Source organism: Anarrhichthys ocellatus, unplaced genomic scaffold (assembly GCF_004355925.1).
Source record: "Anarrhichthys ocellatus isolate YVR2014 unplaced genomic scaffold, GSC_Weel_1.0 scaffold24, whole genome shotgun sequence".
Classification (NCBI taxonomy): domain Eukaryota; kingdom Metazoa; phylum Chordata; class Actinopteri; order Perciformes; family Anarhichadidae; genus Anarrhichthys; species Anarrhichthys ocellatus.
The window spans coordinates 7,647,965-7,670,061 of NW_022280054.1; the positions used below are offsets into that span (position 1 = coordinate 7,647,965).

General features: G+C 41.3%; 1 protein-coding gene across 2 annotated transcripts in view; it reads left to right on the forward strand.

Annotated features, from left to right (window-relative positions):
- The window catches only part of dscamb (Down syndrome cell adhesion molecule b), a 110,390-nt gene that overhangs the window by 47,041 nt on the left and 41,252 nt on the right, over positions 1–22,097 (forward strand). For both annotated transcript variants that reach the window (XM_031861009.1, XM_031861010.1), the window contains exon 4: positions 21,543–21,689. In XM_031861009.1, the coding sequence (XP_031716869.1) occupies positions 21,543–21,689 (147 nt within the window). The remainder of the gene's footprint in view (positions 1–21,542; positions 21,690–22,097) is intronic.

The following is a 22,097-nucleotide window of genomic DNA, read 5'->3' on the forward strand; positions in this document are numbered from 1 at the left end:
AGAGAGAGAGAGAGAGAGAGAGAGAGAGAGAGAGAGAGAGAGAGAGACGAGGGAAAGCAGCTTGATTTTTGAGGCAAAAAGTAATACGTAATAAAGAATTGGACTTCCTTTAATACTGAAAGTCACCTTTTAACTAGTTTTCCTGTCGGCAATGAAACTCCAACAAAGTCCTGAATCTGTCACAGAATTTTCTAACCCAAAGTGTGAAATTATGGCAGGAGCAAGCCAGTGCAAAGCGACCTTTGCTTCATGTACACCATCCCAGAATGCAATCTTTAATTAATTAATCCTTGACGAATGCAAACTGTGACCTTGTGGCGTGTGGATTTCTCTTACCAGTCCCGTCCACTCCATCATTAACATTCTTCTTTTTACCTCATGAGCCCCTAACCCTTCCTCCCTCTGCTCTTCTGTCCTCCATCCACACACATGATAAATGCATAAACCATGTGACACCAGCACAGAGCACACGCAGCCTTGCCTAACAGTTATGACAGGAGAAAAGTGAATTTGGGTAAAACAGTTTCCATGAGGATCCATCCTGGCCATCGCGCATGCCACGCTGCACTGCATCTTAAAATGTTTGCTGAGGATGATACTTTTAATTGTTCTTTTAAATGTTTTGCTAAATATTCACATTCACTGTCACTGATTACATTTTATATCAGGCTTGTGTAATGTGATGTTTGGATGTTGCTTTGTCTCATCGTGCAGAGACAGACACCTGACACATATACAAGAAAAACCCCAAATATGAAAAATTTAAATCTCAACAAATCCAAATATCAGGAGGCACCAAGGTAGCTTCTGTGCAATAATTATTCTGGATTACATTTTAATTCACCATGCTTACAAGGGACTAAAGCCAAGTAAAGGGTTTATAAATGCACACATCATGTATGGGACTTTAATCTGCCACACATGCTCCGCATTAACAGGGAGGTTTTCATTTATTCCTGATTCATTCGTAGAGGCTGCTGTTTTTGTGTGGACATGTGGTCCTCTATAATCCCATACTGTGAAACAACTGGCCATTGTTCACTGATAACCTGGACGATCCCCAACATTAAATAATGCATTATGAGGCCAGCTGAACAAAACACCTCAGGCGGGGTCAGCAGTGTTTCTGTGTACCACGCATATACTGTAGCACCAGAGATGGAGGGGATGGAGCTTTTCATTTTGTAAATCTGAGACATGACAACAACTAAAGTATCGTAAAAACAGTGAAGGACGGCACAATTATAACAGTAAACATCCAAATTATCTTTATCATAGTCAACTTTGTACAAGAAATACACATTTTGACAAAACAAGATATAAATATTTAGATGAAATCAGTGAAAATGAAAACACAAACTTCTGGCAAGATTATTGAATTTACTTCAACCCCCAATGGGGGTTAATATGTATATCGGGGAAGACAAGATCCACATATATAAAAAAAGTGTACATGATGATAATCAGGAACATATCCAGTCGTTTTCAATCAATGCATTAAGGAATACCAAGATCATCAAAAGCTTGTATATTCAACTTGATTTGGTCTATCTATGGGATTACAGTTTAAACTGAAGTAAAAATCCCTTTCTTCTCGTGTAATAGTGGAGCATTGGTTGACACTAAATGGCTCCATTAACCGTCAAATAGAGGTAATTTGTGTCACAATCCGACACCAGTGACGGGCTGCATCTGGCTGCACCCACTCTGTGTATTCAGATGAGCCAGGAGAGGCTGAGGGAGGGAAGACAAGGAAGGAGGAAGGGAGTCAGACAGAGGAAGAGGAGAGAGAGTGTGCAGCTTCCTCAGACAGCTGGTGATGTGCAGCTGTCTAGGAGGCTGGATTACTCCCTCGGTCTGCCCTCAGAAGGGGGGGAGGCGAGAGGGGGAAGAAAAGAGTGAGAGAAATAGAAATGAAGACTGAAATGGGGACAGAGAAGGAGAGGGATGAAGAGTGTGAAACAAAAGGGGATTTGGGCGGTACAGAACAACGGAGAAACAGATGTGAGTTATTGAGATTGAGAGAGAGAGTGAGAGAGGGAGAATGACAGGAATGTTCATCAGAGATAAAGAGCTGACTAGGAGAGATCAAAACTCATCAAAGCAACCCTGAAGATGATAATCTATGAATACTTATAACCTTCTGCATTTATATGTTTTGAAATGGAATTTCAGTGATGGCCGTTTTGTTACAGCAAATTTATAGTTAGTTATATCTCTATTTATAACTCCGCTAGCTGGCCACCTTTTAATTTTACTCCTAGTTTTAAGGGCATCATGTCTTTAATAAAATATAACACATCATTCTAGTATGATGCACAATATCTGCATTTGAGATTGAAAGCAGTAGCTGTTCTGGAGCTTTCAATTGGATCACACAGTCTTCCTCAGCAGATATAGGTGATGCTCATCCCATGTTGGCTTAAAATGTATACATTGAAAGTTCCACTTTGTGCCTGGAAACAGCAGTGGACAAAAACAAGGTTCATTCAGTAGCCGTTCAGAAAGATTTTGATAATATGACATGGTTTTCTTCAGCAAATGGATGTTCTCTACTAAATAATACGTGCAGGGAAATACATTTATGCAACTTACAGCAAAGAAACTCTCTTCATATTATTATTAGGTTCCCAGGCCTACATCTCTATAAAGACGGCTCAATGCTGAAGATAAATGTGTGTATGGTCCTCAGTATGTTTTCTGCTGTGAATGCAGGCTTTATTCTTTGAGCATGTCGGCAGCAGGAAAATGTCTTCCCCCAGAAACACCAATTGAAACACGGCTCTACATGAAGTCTGATTCCGAATTTTACTCAGTGCTGTGTCACCAGGAAAAAAAAATTCCGTGCATTCGTTGTCAGTTAAGATTTAGATTCTGATCAAAGTGAACATGAGAGGATCTCTAGATCAGAACGTAACGGAGGAGTGTGTGAGGCCAGTACCGGCTGGAGATCAGTAGCAGATGCTGCCAAAGAGCAGGAACAGTAGCTAGCTGGCTGCTGGCAGGCTGGGATAATAATCAGACTGCCCATGTGTTCCCCTCAGACTGAACTAATATAGTTTTTGCTGGGTAATGATACCGAGACGCGAGCTCACATTCCCCCGTAATTGATCCTGCCGGCTACCGCCACAGACTAACGAGCTAAACGAGGAGGAAAACCCTCCCAGCAACTGGAGGATGAGAGCCGTAGAGAGTCACAGAGGGAGACGAGGGACGGCTTAGACAAGCAAATAAATGCACGCGAGTCAAACTCAGGTAAAAGACGGAGAAGAAGCTTCTAAATACAAAGACAATGAGATTTTGTTCCGTTGCTATGACGGCGGCACGCTGTCAGGAGATCAAAGCAGGTAGTGTAAAAATGGTTGAAGAGTGCAGGAGCTGCTTGAGTATTCACTTTCTTTTTCCTCTCTATTCCAGAGAGAATGAGCAGAGAGAGAGCAGTGCGGACAGAGCACCAGTGCACGCTACCTCTTTCATCTTTGACAACATCCACGGGGGGATTGGGCTATTGTGAATTTGGAGTGAAATATTTCAAAGGGCTGCTGGAGTCGAGCTGGGGCTGGGCTTCTTGGCTGGGTTCAGGCTGTGTTTCAGAGAGATGAAACACACCTGGTTCCCAGCCTCTCCTCTGATTAGACACGGTTTTGTAGCTCATGCCACGGGCACTCGCTGATTAATCTGGTCTTTATTTAATGACTGACTGATCCTAACAGATACTGTTCTTCAAGCACATTTGTATCAGGGCAAAGTCATTAAAAGCCGATCTTTTGTCTCCGTTCACCTTTATTTTATCGGTTAATCCTTTCACATGTATTCATATTATTTGTTTTCAGGTGCGATGAAGACAACATTGTTTTGATTTTTGATCAGCTGACCTCCGTGTCAAAAGTTGCGTCCTTTGGATTTATCTTAATTACTGTTGATGGATAACACAATAATGAAAAAAAGCAGAAAAAGTACCTGATTGATATGCCTATAAACTGTATAAGCACACATCCTCACACACTCTACACGGTCATGTTGTATTCTGATGCTGCAGAGCAAAAATCTAAACCTTTCTTTCTCTCTCTCTGTTCCATGCTTCCCTCGCCCCTCTCTTGGAAACAGGTAAGTCTTATTGATATTCTAAAGTGAAAAATGTTGATTTGGTGTCCACAGAATGGGCTAATATCTGCACATTGTGAGAACGGCTGTGGTGCTTCTCCCCTGGCTTTTAATCAATACCTCTCAGATATACACTGCTCATACTGTAGCAAATGAGGGGAAAGAGACAAACGAGCTAAACTCAGCAAAGCGTAAACAATGCCCGTTTTGAGAGAGTGGGTGCAGGAGAAAGGCCCGGTCTGTGTGCGTGTATGCCTGTGTGTTTATATATCTGTGTGTTTTTGTCAGCATGTGTGTGTGTGTGTATGCAAGCAATTGCTCGCATGCGCCTACTGTTGTCTGCCCCGAAACGGAGATGGAAGCTGCTGAATATTCATGGCGTCTCTGCACGGTTGGGGCCGAGAGATAAGACGTTTATGTTCTGGCAGCCAGAGAGGGAAAGAGGGTGTGTGTGTGTGTGTGTGTGTGTGTGTGTGTGTGTGTGTGAATGGGGGTGGAGGAGAGAGAGGCCAATGGGCGCGGTGGTAGATGTGTCGACATCAGTGGTTTAATGGTTTGAATCTAACTTGGGCCAATTAAAAGGCATGCCGCGTGCACCGAGGTGGGCTCCCATTCATTTCGGGGGAAATTGAGGTTGAAATGAGCCATTGTTGGGCCACGTGGCCACTGTGCATACTGAGCGGCAGGCCTGCAGTGGCTCTCCAAAACGGTGCATAGAGGACAGAGGAGAGGCTTTGACTGTGGACAAGGAGAGGCAGTGTTCGCTTTGAGAAAGAGAGGAAGGAGAGAGGAAGGGTTGCACACAGAGAGAGAGAGAGAGAGAGAGAGAGAGAGAGAGAGAGAGAGAGAGAGCGAGAGAGAGACAGGAGCGAGGGATGGAGACAGATGCGGAGAGACAGAGGAAAAAAGGAAGAAGTAGGGAGAGAATGACAAGAGGCCAGAGAAGAAGGCACAGATAGAATGACAAGTATGTAAGGAAATAAGAGAGAAATGGACAAAGAAAGTGCAGAGAGGCATAGCTGATGAAAGATGATGAGGACATAAGAGATGTAAGCAGACGGGGAGAAAGAAAACAACGTGCACTGATATGAAGGAAAAGGAAAGGAGACGGAGAGCAGAAGGAGAGAACCGTATGGACGCATAGATCCAGAGCTTTCACAGGGCTTGTGGATGGGTTGCCTGGCTGGTTGGTATAGAGTAGCTCTTGGCCTCCTGATGTCAGCTGGACAGCATGTGGAAGTGCTGACTGAACCCTACACACACACACACACACACACACACACACACACACACAAGAAAAAAATGCCTGCCAAGACAATGCCTGAAAATTGTACATCACAGCATATCAGGCAAATGTGTGTGTGTGTGTGTGTTTGTGTGTGTCAAAGACGAGAGCTACAAAATAACAGATGCCCCATCAGATCCCATAACCAGATAGCACAATTCCTGTCCGTACCGTCACCCTCCATCCTCAGTGGTTTACAACATCGTTCCCCGATGAGTGCGTGTTTCCGACTGCTAACAAGCCCCTTGTCAAATAAAACAACCTCACATTTTTCATCATCATGAGTCCTCAGCATCCAAATCCAGATTTGAGCTGCCAGAGGCGATTATGTCACGACGCAGTCCAATCGAGACACAGATCCACAGCGCTCAGTGTGTATCACTTCCTGTTTGGCTCCCTTCTGTCCACCCATGTGATTGGATGATGGCGTGTATTCCTTTTTGAGGCTCCGAGCCGCTGCGGAATGAGTCTGCATGCGACCTTTGGTTAATGTCAGACGTCACAGACTTTTATGTCACACCCTGATGACAACGTGACATGACAGGAATCTAAGTGACTCTTTTCCCCCCGCAGTGTGGGCTCCCTCACACAATGCGGGGGCCTCATCAGGGATATTTTAGAGCAGCAGGGAAACATTAAAAAATCCTTGCAAGTGGTCTTGATGGAAGAAGAGCAGTCGTACACAAGCTGCAATGACTGTGTGCTTATATGAATGTATACTGTATGTGTGGACACTGGGGAGGTATCTAGGCTTAATTCATCTCCACCGCCAGACACACACACACACACACCAGCTTGAAGTTTCAGCATCTCAGAGATTTTCTTTTTCTTCTTCTTCTTTTTGATATGCATCTCTTTGACAAAAGCCTGAGTCTACCAGATACAAGGCACATTACTCAAAGCACAAAGAAAGGCCCTGCTATAGCACAGCTTTTGAGTCCACAAAAAAAAAACAGCATCAATATTTCAAACCTGAAAACTTTGGCAGAAGAAACGGAGGGCAGGAGTTGCAGACGTTATACAAGAGGAGCACAAAAGGTGGCTATGATATTGGTTAATGTTATTATAACAGCTGTCGTTTATAAAGATGGATGAAAAAGCTCACTCAGACACTATTACCTTTTTGTAATGGAGCATTTTCTGTTTCTTTTGTGCTTCAACATACAATGTTATTATGGATAGACCTTTAATAAGAGCTTCATGGCATCATAAATAAGCCCCTACACACCGATGGTCCACCCTCAAAGATGTCTTACTGTGCCTGATGAGACCCTGACGGAGGAGCGTGTGTGCTGACTGAGATTGATTGACATCTGTCTGACCCTCCTGTTAGTTTTGGTCGAACCTGCTTAGGATGGTAGAGGTTACACTTTTATCGGCTAACGGGCCTTTTGACTGGTCACAGTGGGAAAAGCACAGGCGTAACTGATAACATTAACGATGGCTCCGTTCCATTCAAGTGCCCCTGACAGCCACGGCAGTGTGACAGTGAGCCAGCTCGCAAAATAGAATTAAATGATGTATAAAATTAATTGTTTACATGAAAATCTGTTTGCCTATTTTTGCTGCCTAGCTCCACCTCCTGTGTGTACTTAGCATATCTCAAAGTGCAATAACAGGTTGTGCTGCTAGAGTGAGATCCTGCACGTCGTGTGTCATGTGCTTCCTGTTGCTCTGATACTTCTGCCCTTCTCCTCTATTTCCTTTCTTCCTGTCTTCACCTTTTCTGACTTGCTCTTTCCGTCTTTGTTGTCTTCCTCTCTCTGCAAACACTGACTTTTAGTAGCAGCTGCATATCGCACGCACACACAAGTACTCACTCCCATCATGTCTTCCTCTCCCTAACATCCTTGTGGCCTTCTCGCTCAGGTGAACTATGGCCAGAGGTGATTGTGTAATCCTGAATAATGTTTCTGACCATTTTTGATTTAAAGATTATTTTTAAGATGCCATGTACTGTAGGCAAGATTCAGCCTATATATCCTTAACAGGATTGTTCGTCTTGTTTCACTTATTGCTCTGTATAATTCGGAAGGGACATAGTATTGATGTAAATAATTCTTTGATGAATGACTGAGCATTTAGTATCTTTTTATTGCATCTTGCAATCATGCAACCTTAAAAAAACGAAATGATTTCTATTTCATAGTGTTATCTTTCATTGCGCATAAAACTCTACACTAGCCTATGCAACTTCTGTTTAAAAGATATTGTTTAAAATGTTTTACTAGCTGGCTAAATGAAGAAGAATATTTTACAGTTTTGCAGCGCAGCTAGTATGTTCCTAACAGGACTGCATATATGCTGACCTTTTCTCTAAAGCTTTTAAAAGGGCAGCCATCAATAATGCTATATTCTACAATCTCTGCTTAATTTATGACAAATGCTGTCAATACTTTTGACAGCATTTGTCTTTTTCTCAGTGAAGCAATCGATAGATAGATTTATGTCCTGTTCTTTAGGGTACTCTATGGCACTTAGGCAAACATGTAGTGGAGGGTAAACCCGCCACAACTTGGTCATTTGTTTAGTTTACTTCTTTGTGTGACAAAGAATGGCTCTTCAACTGTGACTATGCTTTTGGTTTTTACTGGTGTCCACCTATGAGTTGCTATTGTGCCGCAACTCTGACAAAGGACAGCATCTTACTCACTGAAGACTCAAGCTGTTTACCATTAATATCTATTGTTGGTATGGATATGAAAATAATATTCTGTCTGTGCAAAGGATTGCATCACAGATTGTGTATTACAGGCGATTGACCCACAGTTTGGTGATATTTGAGCAGAGTGTGTTCGGATCGATGGTGTTGTTGTAGCTTGGGGCAGACTTGCTGGGTTTGACGTTGTGTGTTTGTGTCTGTAAAGACCGAGATACGCTGACGGGTGGGCTTAACGGGATGTGTTTAGTGAGTCCGGAGTGGAGACAGCTTTCACAGTAAGGAAACAACAGTGTTAAAAAAAAACAGCATAGTGGATCTCCATCAATTTTCCAATATAAGCACAATACTGTTAATGTGAGTTTAAGTTATTCATTGGTCTTTATATTCATTTAAGGTTTTTATAGGACTTTTGCACGGAAGACATTTTGACGGTCATATCAATGCTATAGTAACACCTGTGATTTTTCTCAAAATAACAGGTGTTACTAGCATTAATATGACCGTGCATGCTCAACATCACAACCTTGACACTGGAGCAGCTAAATGTAATTTACTCTGATTACTTTTATTATTAATGCCTGTGCTCTTACTGTGACACGCAAAAATATCTTCCATGAAATTGGCCAATCCTTATAGGCCAATATATATATATACTGTATATATATATATATATATATATATATATATATATATGTGGATGGAATATGGAAACGCTTTTGCTGAATATGGTCTGACGTAGTGAACATTTAATGTTCGGGTAAAATAACATTTTTGCTTTGTTTGTAAACACATTGCTGAAAATAATTGCTGCAAGCACTGTGAAGACTGTGAACAAAAGAATAGTGGAGTTAAACTGTTGTTGTGTTTGGGAATTTTTTGGGCAGGCCTGAAATCACGGCTCAATGACGCACTGGAGTCACATAAAAGAGTTCCTCATCAGAGGAACTGCGAGAAGCCTGTTCACTCGCACTCGCTGTTACGGAACGACACCAGGAATGACATCTTAACCATTATACCGTTATGACAGCAAGGTGATATTGCACATGTAGGCCCTAAATATGTAGGCTCAGAAAAAAAACTATTGTTTTCGTCCAACTGAGAGAAAAATATAACCGGTGAGGTGTGAAGCACACAGCTTAGGGTTTCCTACAGTCTTAAAATACTTCATATTGAACATTATCACACTGAAAATACAAATGTAGTCAGAAGCTGAGATTTTACTGAAGCAGCAGCAGCTCACTCTGCACAGCCACCTCGTCTATAAATCGCTAATGTGGATTCCTTTCAGAAAAATGCTCGATGAGATGGATCGGAGGGTCAAGATTTTGGCATTGGTTGTCTCCCCGGCAACGAGTGAGGCCTGAAGTCTTGTCTCATTAGTGCATTTTTTTAGTAGCAGGGAAGCAAGAGGTCTGTGAGTGTCCAATAGTCCACACATCAGTGTTGGAGCTGTTGGCAGCAGTTCTCAGTCGTGACATTAATGTACAGTATAGCTGCTGGACAAAAAACATTTTTGTTGCTCCTGTGCTTGTGTGTTGTTTTTGTTCGTACTCCGTGTGCTGTGTGTAGCGCGCGTGCGTCATGTCAGCGTGCAACACTGCAGCACATCCAGGTGCAGTCTGTCTTTATTATACTGTACGTGTATATCAGCGTGTCACAGTCTGTGTGCTTTGGCTTGTGCAGACCAACCCGAGGAATCGATTATTGAGGGGGCCTGACAGCTCTGCTCGCCGGATGCAGCAGAATACATACTGTAGCAAGGGAGCACCATCAGTTGCCCTGACAACACCAGCGCCTGTCAACACCTCCGTCTTAATAGTGACAAATTGTACTTATTACATCAGCGTTAATTCCCCCCGATCTCCCTCAGATGAAGATACTTAGCCCCGTGCTGATCAAATTGTGTCAGCATAATTACTGGGAACAGAACCCTATTAAAAACCAGGGCCTCAGACGCACTGTCCAGACTCATCCACAGGCCTATCACTCAACATGCATCTCTGCGTAGGAAGTGAGGGGGGGTTAGAGGGTAGAGGAAGGCAGGGAGATGGGAAAATGAGGGGGCTGAGGAAAGGAGGGAGGATGTGTGATTCTGAAGCAGTTGTATGCAGAAAAGCTGCTGGAGTCGTCCACCTTTAACATTTTTTGACTGATGCACTAGCGCTGAATCCTCATGAGAAAAGTCTTCAAAAATCGTGCATTAGTCATAACTGGAGAATTTTACAAACAACTTATTAAAACTTTCTCAACAACATGTAGTGGTAAAGATTGGAAAAACCCTTCAGCAAGAAATAATAATAATGTTGTCTCTGCTCAAGATCTTTAAAGCTGCAGTAATCGATACTCTTATGCTAAGATGATGTATTCTATCAATGGCTAGTTGTATGTGAAAGTGGTCTCTGGTAGTGAATTATCACCCACCTCTTCACCTCAGCTCTGCGGAGCGGTTTTTTTGCGTCTTGTTTTGGTTGGTTTTTATGTTTTGGTTCGCCCTCACCGCTTGTTGTTTACAGCCCCAGCACGCAGCTGTTTTCAGCGAAATAGCTCTAAAAACCCCACTGTACGCTACAAACAGCACCAAACAGCAGAAAGACAAAGTCAGCAACTATCTGGTGAACATATTGGAGCAATAAGCAGCTAAAGAGTCAGATATTTCCCTCAGGAGGTGGAGACCAAAAATGGAGCTAAAAGCAGTGTAAATATTGGACTCATATTCGACTTCAAATGAATGATAATGTTGCTCTGTAACTGCTAGATGAGTAAAATATGAAAATGTCTGTCATACCATATCAGGGTCATGTTTATAGCTTGTTTTTGCAGGTTGCAGTTATTATTGTGATTATTTCTGAATTGGACATTTGTTTGTATTAATTATATATAATCATAGTAATTATAAATTTCCTACAGATTTACCATCAGAATATTTAATGCTAGAAATCTACATAAATAGGGGTATGAATGAATATTGCCAAATGAGATTCTCCTTCTCCCCAGAGTGAGAGGAAATGATTGTTTAATGGAACAATTCCATTTATCTGTCGGGAAAGGGCATTTTATGGGGAACGCAGATGAGGAAACACGGGGTCCCTCGGGGGAGAAGTCAGTAAATGTGGACTATACAAAAAACAAATGATTAAAATTTGAAATTTCATTAAAGCTTCAGCCTAGTTTTACAATAACTGCAATTACCATAAGCAATTTTCACAGCTCTATAGATATGGATTTAGCATTGCCAGTAGCTCAACAGTGAATTAAGTCTCTCTCTCTCTCTCTCTCTCTCTCTCTCTCTCTCTCTCTCTCTCTCTCAGACCTGAATGGTGCTGGAATGGAATTCACAAATTAGTGTCGTCTGATGGAAATGTGCTAATTGCTGTTGTTAAGCTGCTGCAATAATTAGGTTATGATGGCAGACTGCTACACGTGTTGCACACACACACACACACACACACACACACACACTCACACAACCGAGCTGCCCAAAGCCAACACGCTCTCCTCAGTATGGTTGAAATAGAAAGCTAGATTTAATTACTCATTTTACTATCCATCTGAGTATAATTTTCCAGACGTAGAGTCAAACGCAGAGCGCAACAGATGACAACAGTTTCTCCTGCTGTTGGTTAGAGAGATGTTTTTCTTTTTAATTACAGTAGACCGTAATGTAGTAATGCTGAGTAAATGATTCGATTCGGTAGCTGGCCATTTGGCTGTGGAAATATGTGTAGCAAGACAAAGCATCGAGGCAGGAGGGTGAAAGTTGGCGCAGTATGAGCTGATATCGTCTTCCTGCTTGAGGCTTTTCTCTGAGATAAACTTTTGGAGCAACAGTTGTGGATCTCTTCTGAGCCCTAATATGAATTAGACAACAGGTCTTGTTCACTCTGCCTATAAACCAACACAACCTTCCACAATGTAGGCTACTGCATGCTAAACAAGCAAAATGAAGTGCTCCATTTCCAGCCATCCAGCTCCATTTTGTTTTTCATCAATAGCATGAGCATCTAAATAGTATCCAAACCTAAATAGCCAGATTTTTCAACATGTTATACTGTAGCAGTGAGTGACCAATGACATCTTCAGCATCTTGCACTGAATTCATTAAACGGGGGAGAAATATTGTCGAGGCTACTTTCCTAATGGAGTGCGGTTTGACATGGTACCGTCTGATGGTCAGAATGAGGAACATTTGTAACTTTCTGACGGTGCAAGGGGAGGATATGGTGGCCCAAATAAATAATTAATATGCTGGTTATGTTATGGCAAACTAAAACACATAATATCGTGTCTCTCCTGCTGCCTGACTGGAAAAGCATCTTAAACTTCGGGTTGTTGTTTTGATGCTGCTGTCATTCTTCAATGCACATACCTGCTTAGCAACATGCTGTTTAATGGCTCTGAGCTTCGGCAGACATTACTGGATTGCTAACCTCATCAAAGACATCAACAACCTCCAGACTGTTAAACCTTGGAGACCCGACTCTCCTTTTCAGCAGTTTTTTTGAGATGTGTGCGTGCGTGAGTGCTTGCCCGCAGCCAGGCTCAGCAAGCTACTATACATTAATGTAAAAATAATGCTCGCTCCATAGGCTCTTGTATGAGGGGGCTCTCCTCTCACGACGTGAAACCGTCTCCTCACAGGGGTTCGGTGCTGCTCCTCCTTCGGCGCTGTAGCATACTGTTGTTTGACAGCTTTGGACTGCATGTTAAGCTTAGTGATGTTTTTGGCAACATGCATCATCTATGAGTCATTCGTCTGTTTACACTCTTTTCACAAAGTTCAGAGGTCAGTAATGCATGAACAAATAACAATGTCAAATATTTGCTAATTTAACTATATTTAAATGGAATGTTTATTAGCACTCGGAGAAGAATAGTTCTGATATTTATATTAAACACACGACAACGACAAATGCATAAAATCTGAGTGAAAAAAAGGTTACTCTTTTATGCAATCAGAACAGTGCGTTCTGTATTTGATATGATCAGAATCAGAATCAGAATCAGAATCAGCTTTATTGGCTTACGCATACATGGAATTTGACTCCAGTTTCCACTCCGCTCTCAATGTACAAACACAAATTTACAATAAACAACAAAAAATATATATACATACATTCACAGTCACTCTAACATCCAACATCATAGCACTACTTTTTGTGCAATCTGAGTAAGGGAGTTAACATATGTCAGTAAAAAATAAGAGAGCTTACAGGATTCTTTAGGTAAACAAATGAAGTAAATAAAAGAAATGTAAACAGAGTGTGGTTGAAGATAGATTACAACCTTGCTATCTATGGGGGTTTAAACACAACACAAAACAAACCACTGTCTGCCACGAATCTTTGCATGTAAACTGTTAATTAAAAATGGATAATGTTTTTTTTTCTTACACCCCTAAACAGAAATGACGAAAATTGAATTTAAATGTTTTTTTTCTCATTTTAGTTATCCTAATGAATCTCTCTTTACTGCCCATGATGTCATGCCTTTGTGTCCACTAAATCTGTGTACCTCAATATTCAGCAGCAATCTGACCAGAACCAGCAGCAAGTAAATACGACCGGGGGGTCACATGATTTATTAAGAGGACATCTTTCACTTGTTTAGTTGTTCATTAAATATGAATTGCTCATCTCATGGCAGTTGGACATTTCTTGCATGGATTGCAACGCACAAATTATTTATGATGAATGAAAACCTATTTTTAATTTAAAAGATCGGTGGTATAACACTGACAGTCACTGCATTTCACTCTGCCTCTTTCAGAACTGTTTCTCATTTAAAAATACCGGATGAAAAAATACATGAAATATAATTAAATACATAACCGCATGGCATTTGTGTGTTATTTTACCAAATGAAGTTTGAGTGAATTGTGGCCTTAAATGGTGTTTGGTTTTAGCTGTGACCCCAGGAATACAAAGCAATGACAATACACGTTATACATGACGCTCCAGTGACTCTTTTTTCAAACAAATGGATGTTTTCAGGGAAACACAGTTTCTTATTCTCTCTTATTTATCCAAACAGCCTTCAATGGCAGCAATTTCATATCCTTAAAATCCAAAGTCTCACAATATCTTTACATTTATTGTGCTGCAGTGTTCTTTATATAGATATCTAGATACATTGTATACATATATTCATACCTGTGCATAGTAGGTAATGTTCATGTTTACTTCACTCAGCTTTGTCGTCCTGTTTTCTGTTATGTCTATTTCTTTGAAATGTACTTTGAAAGTTAACTTTCTTGTTTTCTTGTATGTGCATTATTCGTCTTTCCCTTTCATCTTTTTCAAATATGTAATTCCTCTGAAAGGTTGTCGAACTATTTATTTTTTGCTGTAAGATTCATTTTGTAGATTTGATTCATTTTTCCCCCTCCAAATGATCTATTGATAAATCTATTAAAAGACGTTCAGTAATTTCAGTATTTAATCAGATTTTATTTTATACACTAATGTTTAACCTAATGTGAGATATAGCTTTGAGATCAACGTCTAGGTAAAGTGAGGTGTTTACTCGATGTGGGCGTTAGAGACTGCAGGATTTCATTGCGGTGTTCTGACACAGCCAGCCACTGTTTTAACATTCAGGACACAGAGGGAGAGGCAGAGAGGGGGAGAAAGAGAGAGACCACGCAGAGGAGAGAGAAGAAGCAGGAGAGGAAGTAGAATGAGCCAAACAGGAACACAGAGGGTTTTTGAGGCTGAATAAGAGACAGAGAGCCTCTGATGCCAAAACTTTCACTGAACCAAGGATGCCTTCTTCACTGAGGCTTCAATGGCAGCTCTGTCATTTACTTGTATTCCTAAAATCTATTCACACAGCAGGTGCATTGAGAGAAAGCGATTTTTATAGGTGACTTTTACAGGTGCTGAAGGCTTTTCTCATTTTACCTGTATTTAATAGCATTAGTTTAAACTTATATTTGCAAGATACTCATATTATGTTTGTTCTGTAGTGTCTCAAAACTATTTTAAGTGATGTGTGAGTCATTGCAGATGATGGCACTGTAAAAGTAACTTTATATTTTAACTGCCAACTCCTAAGCTATATTATCTAGGATTGATTTTTTTTTCTTCAGATTTCCTGCCTGAAGACAAATACACCACACACTGTTTTTCATGATTATTTTCCCACCACTTAGATTTTCATGCAAAATCCATTTTCATTGTTTTTCCCACCAAGCTATTAGAATCATCTTGAAAGTTTAGACATGACAAACTGCATACTTAACCGCAGTGTTGAAAATCCATATTGTTTGGCTGTGACACACAAACAAAAGTGCAACAGAACACATTTGCTTAAGATCCAGAGTGTCTCCAACACATCAGCCATGCAAAAGAGACTTTGTTGATCCCTTTCCTACAAAATCACCTAATTTTCCATTTTAGCTGCTCAGATTGCACCTTTACAAGTTATCCAGTGCTTCCACTTGTGACCAGGAATTATGGCCCATCTTTACATAACCGATGGCGAGCAGACAGTGCAATCACAGGCTTGGAAACTTATCCAAGTAAGACACATACTGTACATGTAAAAATCAGTGGTCACAATACAGTACTGACTCTGTTTACGGAAATATGTTTATTGGCTTTCTGCCGCTGAGTTAGATGAAAAATATCGACACCACTCTCATGTTTGTCCGCCTAATGTGAGGCTACAAACGGTTAGCGTAGCGCAAAGACTTGTGAAAACAGTTAGCCTCGCTCTTTCCAAAGTGACCAAATCTGCCTGCAAAGCTCAGAAATTATTAAGTTATATCTTGTTTGATCTCCACAAAACCAGAGTGTAGTGCAGAAACAATTTTAGATCCCGTGGTGTTGGAAGGGTGGGACATTGTGTTTCAAAAGCTGCTTCTTTTTCCTCGTGTTAAGTATCATGTTGCCCTTCCATTACTGTAGTGTGGCATCAGAGCGGGTTGTGTCCGCTGATTTAAAGAGTGTTAGTGTTGCAGTTTGACCGTTAGCATGTCTTTTATTGATTCCAGAGTCATCATGTTAATTAAATGGATCCACGAGAGAGCCAAAGTGTCTGCATTCACCTGATGGTCTGCTATGTGCAGTAGCTTAGTATGACACCTACAGTACACTGGCTTTAAGTTCAGTGTGATGTGTTTTCTTCAACAGTGCATGAGGGTCATTAAATATGGCTGTTGATTATATTTGATAATGTAAATAGCCAGACTGAGTAACAATAGGTATTTCATGGTTTGGTCTGCAGAATAGTCATCATTTCAGTTTATCTGCATGCAGCCTTGCAGCCCTGAGGAGCTCTGCGGTGGAGAGGTCAGTCCTGCGATCTGACCTCAATCAGCTCAGATTAAAGCTGCGATCAGACATCTGGCCCCCCCGCGCCCCTGTTTCGCGATGCAACTTACCCCCCCCGACTCTGAGCAGGCCAAAATTAGTCTGAGAACACAGACTACAGAACACTCCTCTGACATTGCCACCACAGGTGTCAAATGCGGTGTTCCCTCCCTGAAGGTTTAGTAGCGTTGTATCTCCATCTCTGCAAAGATTAAACAACGTAAATGATAGTATTGTTCTGCGAGGGCGCACCACTGCGGAATGAATACTCTGTATTCAGGTTAACAGCACGCCGATGGCAGTAAAGCAGTTTTAAGTTGTGAGCTGTACAAAAATGGATAGGCGGTGCTTTTTCCTCAACAGATGCAGTGTGCAGTAAGCCCATGATAGATAGCTATCTGTTTTAATTTTAATTTAATGTCTGAAGTGACTCAGGAGAGTTGAAGTGGGCCAGAGAAGTTACCACACAGACCTGGAACATTCAGAAACTCATTTATCATCTCTCTCTCTCTGCTGACCCGACTAGAACTGGGTCCCTCCTCACTGTCTGACTCACAGTGTACTCAGAGCCAGTCCCACCTTCCTCTTTAAACAACAAGAACTCTTGACTCACCAACTCACCCTTTACAGAAGAGATTACTCTGTGTACTAAACATTTCCAACCTAGTGCATTCAAACTCATATATTCAGTGTAATATCAGTGTTGCTTGACATGAACAGAACATAAGCATTGACAGAATATGATCTGTGTATGAAGTATAATAGATATACACATAATAATGGTTTTGCATTTATCTTTTGAAACGTCTCAAGCTTTTGTAACATCATTTATGATTCTAAGATGATGACTCCTGATGTCTTTTGTGATCCTATGACTTTTCGAAGATTCATATGTCCTATGACACATAAGTTCACATTTGTAGTTTTGAGTTCAATCTCTCAACAAATACTGGATGCAGCATAACATTTTGTTCAGATATTCATGTTCCCATTTGAATATCTCCTGTGATCGCCTGACTTTTCTCTTGCCATCATCTGTTTATGACTGTATACCTGCAAAACAAACGACATCCCATCAGCCTCAGCGGTGCTGTGTCTTTAGTGCTAAATAGCAAACGTTAGCATGCTAACACGCTAAACTAAGATGTTAAACATGATAAACATTATATCTGCTAAACATCAGCATGTTAGCATTGCAAGGCTGTGCAGCCTAACAGCCGCATAGCGCCGCTAGCGTGGCTGTAGACTTTTCAGGTGACTCCAGCTTCTAAAAAAACTGTGTGGTAATATGCCACAAATATGAACCTCCTGCAACTATATTTGACTGCATTTTGCATGAGTGATCAGAATAAACCCATTGGCAGTTCATAACTAATTCACTCAAGTGCGAGATTGTCAGCTAAGATCTGACCAGCCCGGCTCTCATTTAAATCACAGCGACTCCAGAGCGCCTGTCGGCAGTGAGGATGCTGTGACACTAGCTCATCTGTACGTCGAGGCTTATTTAGCCTGCTGAGAGTGAGAGCCCGCTGCTCGTATTAGATTCTGTCTCTGGCAAAGTGGGGATGATTAGATAAAGTGTGTGTGGTGGAGTGGAGCACTTTTTCACTTTACAGTAGCAGTGCCTGTGAATGAATGGAGGGAAAGGCTCCACTTTCTGACAATAACACAGAAATCTCTGTCCAGGGGATGTTTTAATGCATCTGGGAACTGAGGCCTCAATTACTGACTTAATTAATCCATAGCAGTTTATACACTTCACTGCACTACACTTTAAGCTTTTTAGTGTTTAAAGGACATTGTGCATAGTTTCTTACTCAACACGCTGGCATTGTGGACGGGAATGACTCCTAAATGCTGAAGCAGTGAGCAAGTTAAAGACAACGCAGTGGAATTAAAGGGAGCGGGTCGCGGAGAAGAAATACAATAAAACACAATTCAATACAATAGCTCTCATTTTGAATCCCCTCCCCACTGTAGCGTCCCCTCTGCCAGCACTTCATTCTGTCATAACACAATAACTGAGCTCTGACGTCTTAAAAGGCATTGCAGGAGCATAGAGGTGCTTGAAGAGAAAATTGCAGCAGCTCACAGCGGCTGGAGTGAAATACCATTTTGTCTCACTCAAGATGGATTCCACAGTGAGATTTCAGAGGACCAGTACAGAATCAAAATGGAGAAGCCAGAAGGGAGGAGGGAAAAAAGGGAAAGAGGCAGTGTGTGTGTGTGTGTGTGTGTGTGTGTGTGTGTGTGTGTGTGTGTGTGTGTGTGTGTGTGTGTGTGGGGGGGGAGTGGACAGCTTTGGAGATGTCTGAATTTTGTTTTTGCTGCTGCTTGGTAATATATATCTTTCAGGGTTTTCACTTTTTTTCCGATGTAGTGTTATTTATTTGTGAGATATTTCTCGTCGTTTTCTTGCTGTTGTGGTATTGATCACAGCTACCTGTGACCAGTTACAAAAAAAAGTGTGAAGCATTAATTAAATAATACTGAAATACAAGGCCATAAAAACAAAAATAAATTAAAAAAATTATCTCTCCCTCTGCTGTGCACAGAACCAGTGGAAAAAAAAGAGCAAAGGTGATGATCATAAACAGCAATGTTTTTTTTCTGCATCTGGCCCCCTCAACCTCTGAGAAGATTTCCTCCCACCAATCGTCTCACACACTGGCATGCATGCATGGCTGCCGGCATCAGCACACACACACACACGCACACACACACACACACACACATACATGTACACACTACACAGTCACACCCTCCCTCCGTCTCTTTATAGATTCCACTTGCTGGTTGCCCATCTAACAGCCCTGTATGTAAACCAGTGAAACCCCTTCAGGACATCAAATCCGTGGAATCTGTTGTCGGTTCTATCTAGGTCAACGCTTACAATAGCTGTGCAATTTTTTTCTTCTCCACCCGCCTCTCTCTGTATTCCCCCTGTTTGCTTAACCCCACAAGGTTGATTTTCCTTTGCATGTATAAACATCAAAAATGCATATTAAATGTAAGCATATTAAGCATGCTTTGCTTCTTTCATACATATTAGTCTCAAGTGGAATATTAAAACATGTAGCGGTTTGATGTTAACATCTAATGTTTGAGGAAAATTACATTTAGGTTCTTTCTCATTAATATTTGTTCAGCTAATTGGTTTGGACTGTGCAGTTATTCTGTCTGGTAACTCAACACAGCAATGTGGAATGTAGGAGAAACAGTGCAATTATAGCAGTTGTTTTCGCTCTGATCAATAGGGGATGATGTTATGTGACCTAAGGGAGGTGGCATCTAATTTGTTAACCCGCACTGAAAAGAGAAACATCTGCACCTGCTTGTCCATGCATTTTTCATAGCATCTTGAATTGTCTATTTGAGAGGCCATTTTGACTAAAAGCACAACAATGAATATTCAAACAGCACCAGTTTAAGATGAATAAGCAGATGAATTCAAAACCTTTGCTAATTTTTGCTGTTGTCCGACAGGCTTACCCTCTTTCGTATCATGAATCTAAACAACACATCTTATATGTTGCATGTCTGTTTTAGAGAAAAAATCACAAGAAAACCCAGAGCTCGCCTTGTTGAACCTAAATGAATTACCCGCCGCTAATCTACTTTAGCTGCTCCCACACCGCCCCAGCTCGTTCTACTTTTGGATAAATCGCTGATGTGACTGCCTTCAGACACGGGTGCAATCAAAATAAATCAAATACGCAGAGAGAATTCCTGCTAATCTAAGCAGTCAAGCATGTGACCTTAATCAGAGTCACCCAAGACTTTACCAGTGTTGGTGCCATGTATCATCTTCTTACATGCAGGTCTCTGTAGTTAGATGTACAGGTATTTTGTTAGACCGTAATTATGAAAAACAACTTCCACAGACAGGAATTGACCGACCTTGATAATCCATCGCAGTAAACACAAAGCCTTAATTTGTGTTTGTATAAGTTTCCCTGTTAACGTCATACGTTTTCATATTAATGTGCACATTATATTGTGCTCTGCTTACTGTCAATGAGCACAAGATGAAATAGAAAGCTCCACCTGGAAATATTCCCTGATGAAACATGTCACCTTACAAACTACATTGTCACATACTACATGCCTCCTTGTTTTTTCATCTGTTATTAGCTTCGTGAGTGAGCAGCTCATTTGAAGCCAGCAAAACATTTGTAGTGTGAAACGATAACAAACGAGTAAATATTGTAGCTCTGTATGTTGTTCAACTTCACATTTTGTATTTCCATACAATCAGAAGGTAGAGATGCAAAGTAAATGTAGGCTTTAATGTATCACACATTCATTTCCTTTCACCCTGTGACGTCACTGTACAGTGTGTTTCTGGTGGACCCGTCAACATTAGCTGTAGCGGTTGCAGGGCTGTCTCTCCTCGGCCCTTAAAGGCTCCCTAAGCTGCCTCTGTCTTAGCATGCCCACCGCTGTGCACTGAAGACAATCTCCTGTAAATTGCTTTTTCGATCAGTTTTGACATCAATCTGCTCCCATGGGAATGTGGGCATTCGTGTGATGGCGGAGTGGAGGGTTTCCTTCCTTATGGATGTTGACAACCCCACTCAGCCTGGTTTGATCTGCAGAATTAACATATTATTACCCTACATACTGAACTGGCTGTGACAGCCAAAGAGGGATTGGCTCTCGATACCAGACGTTGGCGCCAGCGAGGTTATTGCAACGGCAGAAGTCAAAGACAAGACAATAAAAGCTGTTTGGGGGCAAAGATTTGATATGCACTTGAAGACAGTTTCTGCTTTTTTTACATTTTTATTTATGGATATTTGGTGCGTTCCATCATCCAGTACTTCACAGTATTAGTCCAAATATTGGTGCGTTTATCTGTAGAAGTTTAAGTCTCATTCCACAGCAAATCTCTGGTAGTTTACTTACACAAGATAAATTCCTTTTTATTTTGCTTCAGTAAACTCTCTCGTCTCATGTAGAAATAAAGAATGACTTCTAAAGGCTTTGTGTGCTGTGAGGTTCAAGCTTCTACAGATTTGCCGTGCACTCTACAAACACCCTATGGAGAAAGAAATCCTTCTGTTGTGGCGGGGTGAATAAATTCTTTATACTGTAAAAGTTCTTTTGATCCTACATAACAACCACACAACTGCTGCCTTTCATGTTGTTTCGATTCGCTCCTTTTAATCTTTTCCAGGACAAAGATATCTCATCACATCCACGGGAGCCTTGTATATTCTGGACGTCCTGCCTGAGGATGGGCTGAATAACTATCGCTGCACCACGCGCCACCGCTACACCGGCGAGACTCGTCAGAGCAACAGCGCGCGTCTCATTGTGTCAGGTCAGTACTGGATTCAATCAAACCATAGGTCAAATAAACATGCAGAAACTATACTGGATACTTCCTGTAGATAATGCCATAGATCTTCCTTACATTACACTTTTAAGGCGGATTTGGCATTTCAAAATTGCAGGCAGCAAGAATTATTTTCCCCTGTCAATTATGGGTCCTCCTCAGAAATTTTGATTGATGTGCAGGCTTGTAAAGCAAGACCAGTGAATGGGTACGTTTAGGGCTGGGATCAAGTTTACAGTCTGTCCAATCCTGTCATGCAGACCGATCCACTCTGAGGTCAACTGTGAGTTATGCAGCCCTTCTTTGGGCCAGTCAGCAACAAACAACCATTGCAATGTAGGCTGTACTGTGCTGATGATATTGTAGCGTAGTTTGATAAATGACAGCCATTTT